Genomic DNA, 4064 nt, shown 5'->3' with positions numbered 1-4064 from the left:
GTGGCCAGCAGCAGAAACACGGCAAGCGGTTCCCCGATGCAGAACCTAGATGAGATCAACCTCTCGGCACTGCGAGATGCTGCAAGAATCTTTGAATTAGTGAAACTTGTTGACAGTGATACCTACAAGCAGCAATTTTTCTTCTAGTCAGAGAAAGAGAAGGAAGTGAGGACATGTGAAGGAGAACAACATGGTGGCACCAAGGTCAGTGAAAAGAGGGGAAAGAGGTGCTCCAAACATCAGAATCTAAATTCCTCTGCAAGCCATGGTGAGGATGATGGTGAAACAAACTGTCCCCCTGTAATCCAGGAAGTCCACGGGGGATGCAGAGATCCACTTGCAGCCCGTGGGAGAAGTGCTCACGCTGGAGCAGATGGATACCAGAGGGTGATCCACTGGGAGACCCGAAGAGAGAGAGCCCCTGCTTCCAAACTAGAGCAGTCTTTCCTTAAAAGACTGCACACTGTGGATGAGTGACCCACACCACAGCAGTTTTGGGAAGACTGCTCATGGGAGAGACCCTATAGCATAGCAGAGGAAAGAGTCCTCTCCCTGAGCGAACAGAAGAAGATCCCAAGTAACGAACTGACCAAACCTCCATGCCCTGTCTCCCTGCACTGTCGGTGGGAAGGAGGGAGGGGCTGGGGGGGAAAAGGTGTTTTAAAGCTTATTTTACTTCTCATTGTCCTCCTCTGACTCTGTTAATAATAAATTTACTTTATACCTTTAAATTTGAATCTGTTTTGCCCTTAGAGTGTTTTCTCCCAATCCTCATCTCAACTCATGAGCCTTTTGTTAATTTTTTTCCCCTCTCCTCTACCAAGCTGAGAGAAAGAGAAAGTGAGCAAACAGCTTTTGTAGGTGCCTGGTCTTTGGCCAGCATCAAACCATGACACTCTCTTTCCCCACTGGCTGAAGTACTTGAGAGGTACAGACTTCCCAAATCGCCTAATACAGACCCTCTCCTAATGTGTACCCCTCCCCCCGCCCCCCTTTTCTTCTTCTTTGTGTCTCTGTTCTTTTTCTACAAGTCCAGGGATTTTGCAAGGCCTTGAGTGAGTAACCGACTGTGTCAATTAGTGGAATTCCTATGGAATTTATGGTTCCTCCCATTTCTACTTTCACCTTTCAGTATCTGGCTTTATCTACCAGCAGGCCCACAGTTTGTTTGTAAAGACACCTCCTTCTCATTCCTTTCATATATATGCATATATTACACCCACCACCCCCCCACCTCTCCCCCCTTATTATGAAGAAAACAGCTGGTGGGGAAATTTATTCCTATATCAGCCCTACCTGCAGGACCACCTTCTTGACAGAGGAGGAATTTATGATATGTCACGTGTTCCACCAAAGTTGTCTCAGCTTGGGAAGCTGCAGTCCAGCTGTAACTGTGGTTGTAGCTTGGGGATTGCTGGCATTTTTCTTCTGGAAATTGGCTTAAGGGTGACAAATTAATTGCAGGAGGTAAATAGACTGTCAGGGAGTCACAGAATGGTTTGGGTAGGAAGGGACCTTTAAAGGTCATGTAGTTCCAACTGCCTGCCATGGGCAGGGAGCACTTGGGGTTTGGGGCTTACTGCTCTGGCTTTTAAGGTAGAGGATTAAAACAAAAATATGTTCATAATCAGTTATTTGAAACCCAGAGTTATTCCATGGGTTAGATTTGGCAGGAGGGGACTTTATTGGTGTTTTTTGCTATCTGTGATCTCAGTTTCACACCAAAAAGTGGATGGATCTGTGCTATCCTCAGAGCAGGTGTGTGCCATGGGGAAACACTTCAGAATGAGGACTTCCACTGAATTACTCCTGTTATAAACATATACTATAGTATTGGCTTCTCGCAAAGTATTAAAGTAGATATTATATAATGTTAGAAATGCTTTTTGCTGTGTGGATGTAGTTTTCTCTCGTTTTAGCAAGAATGTTAGCAAGTGTGAGCAAGTAAGATAACCTCCAAGCGAGCAGAGGATGAGGCCCGAGAAGCTGCTAATCAACACTTTGTCCAGAGAACAAAAGGGCCCAAAGGCTACTCCGCCCGGAGAACGGGCGGCCAGGAGGGTCCGAGAGCCCTTATCACCGCTCTGCCCAGGGGGCAAAGAGGCCAAAGCTGCAATAAGCCCTGACTGTCTGGAGAATTAAGAGATCCACCCTACCATCGACTCTTACCTAGCGAGCCCAACCCCAAGAATCAAAAGAAATAAAACCACAAGGCCGAAGACTATGCATGCTCTAAAAAGGCGGACCCAAGGAGTGGCCATGCAGAACAGTTCCTGGAAAAGTTTTAATATGAATAGAGAACAGACAGTAAAAATGGTATAAAAAGGACTCACCTCGAGCATCAGGTGTGCTCTTGGCAGAGCGCCAAGGCACCCGGCCATTATCCCTTTGTTTTATTTTATGTGTCTCTTATTGTCTTTATATTAAACTCTTTAAATTCTAACAGGAGAGTGAACCTCGTTTTTCACACTCCTTTGGCATTTTTAAATGCCTTACAACATTTCTGGGTCTGGGGTATAGCTGTTCCCTCTGAGAGGGCAGAAATACACCTGGGAAAAGCCCTCCTTGGCTTGGAGACATCAGAGGAAACAGACTGCCTTTCATGGCTGGGAAAGGCTGCTGGGAGGCCAGTCTGAGAGGGGAAAAGGCCTTTAAATTCTGCTGTCCAGCTGGGTTCCCCTGCATTCCCTGGGGAAAAGCTGTCCTAAAATATGTTTTAGTTGCTGTCAGGTTAATTTGATGTGGGTTTTGTGCACCTGCTGGCAGAGCTGGGTGACAAGGGGTTGCCCCCGTGATGCCACACACAAAGTGGTAGAGCAGGTATGGCCATGCCCCTCCTGGAAGCCTCTGCAGGGTCACCCGGGGCCAGAGGCTGCAAAGGTCCCGCAGAGCCCCGGGAAGACTGTCCCTGCAGGGATAGGGCTGAGAGAAGTAGATGCAGAGCAAAATGTGGGGGTGCCTCAGCAGGAAGCTGAACATTTTCTTCACGCAGCAGTGCTGAGCCTCGTTGCAGGGTGAGAAATTGGAGTAGAGGGTGATGCAGCTGATGCTTGCACAGGCAGCTGTGACTGCATCCAGGTAAGCGCCAGCCTCGAACAACACAGCCTCAGGGTGCTTGCCTTGGGCACTGCAGTTTGTGGCGTGGCCTTTTTGGAGGACTCTGCCCGAGAAGCTCCTCAGCTCATAGAAGAGAAGGTGCCTGTTTTGGGGAGTCACTGGGGGTCTGTGCGGGAAGCCAAAGACCCTGTGGAATTCTTTGTATAGGACTCTGGCTTCTTCCCCTGTCCGTATGTGGTAGGGACACTTGGCACACACGTGGGTCTGCCTCGGCCAGCAGCAGGTCTTTACCACAGTGCCCTGGTGTGTCAGAAATTCTTGGAAAACTGTTTTCTCTCCTGTATTCATGTTGTATCGAAAAACCTCCCAGTTTATGTGCTATAGAGCTCACAGTCCTAAATGAAAAAGTAATATTTTAATTCAAACCTTCAATTTGTTTTGCAGTTAAACTACATAAATAATAGTGTACAGTCTCTTCAAAAAGCTACTGGAACTTGTAGCAGCATATGGTAACTTGATGACACAGAGGAAAAAAAGTCTTGGAGCCTGGGGGTATTATTCACAAATCAGCGGTTTTGCTTAAAAAAGAGTAAAAATTTCTCTTTTACCCTAGAGAGGAGAAACTGCACAATAGAAACTGCCACCCTTTTCAAGATTGTTACAGGTGATTCCATGATTCAATCTGGCAAAACAAACATGCAAACACCAACAAATAAAGAAATTAAAATGGTGTAATTACCATGTCAGCAGGTCCAGCTCAGGGTAATAGCAAATATTTATCTGATTTCCTTCAGTGGGTTTTTAAGTTTCCACTTTAGGGCTCTTGCAATCTTTCTTCTGTGATGCAGAAGAAGGTTCCTCCCTGGTCTGGGCAGTTCAGTGCAGAAGGATCTTTCCCAGTGCAGGGGCTTGGCCCCAGTTGAGATGGTGACAGCAGGTGTTTCCAGGTGCCAGGTGCTGGGAGACAGGAACACAAACAGAATTTACCTTTGCAAACTGTGGGAGTT

At 46.9% G+C, this 4064-nt stretch overlaps 1 protein-coding gene across 1 annotated transcript; it reads right to left on the bottom strand.

The window, feature by feature from the left end:
- Window positions 1–246: 246 nt before the first annotated feature.
- On the bottom strand, window positions 247–3405 carry APOBEC4 (apolipoprotein B mRNA editing enzyme catalytic polypeptide like 4). Its single transcript, XM_048312924.1, has 2 exons — window positions 2457–3405; window positions 247–395 (listed from the first exon to the last, which is right to left on the bottom strand). Exons 1-2 carry the CDS (start codon window positions 3403–3405, stop codon window positions 247–249), a joined length of 1098 nt encoding a protein of 365 aa, XP_048168881.1.
- Between the last annotated feature and the right edge of the window lie 659 nt (window positions 3406–4064).

The sequence above is a fragment of the Corvus hawaiiensis genome, chromosome 9, assembly GCF_020740725.1.
Source record: "Corvus hawaiiensis isolate bCorHaw1 chromosome 9, bCorHaw1.pri.cur, whole genome shotgun sequence".
Classification (NCBI taxonomy): Eukaryota; Metazoa; Chordata; class Aves; order Passeriformes; family Corvidae; genus Corvus; species Corvus hawaiiensis.
This window is presented reverse-complemented; position numbering and strand designations above follow the sequence as displayed.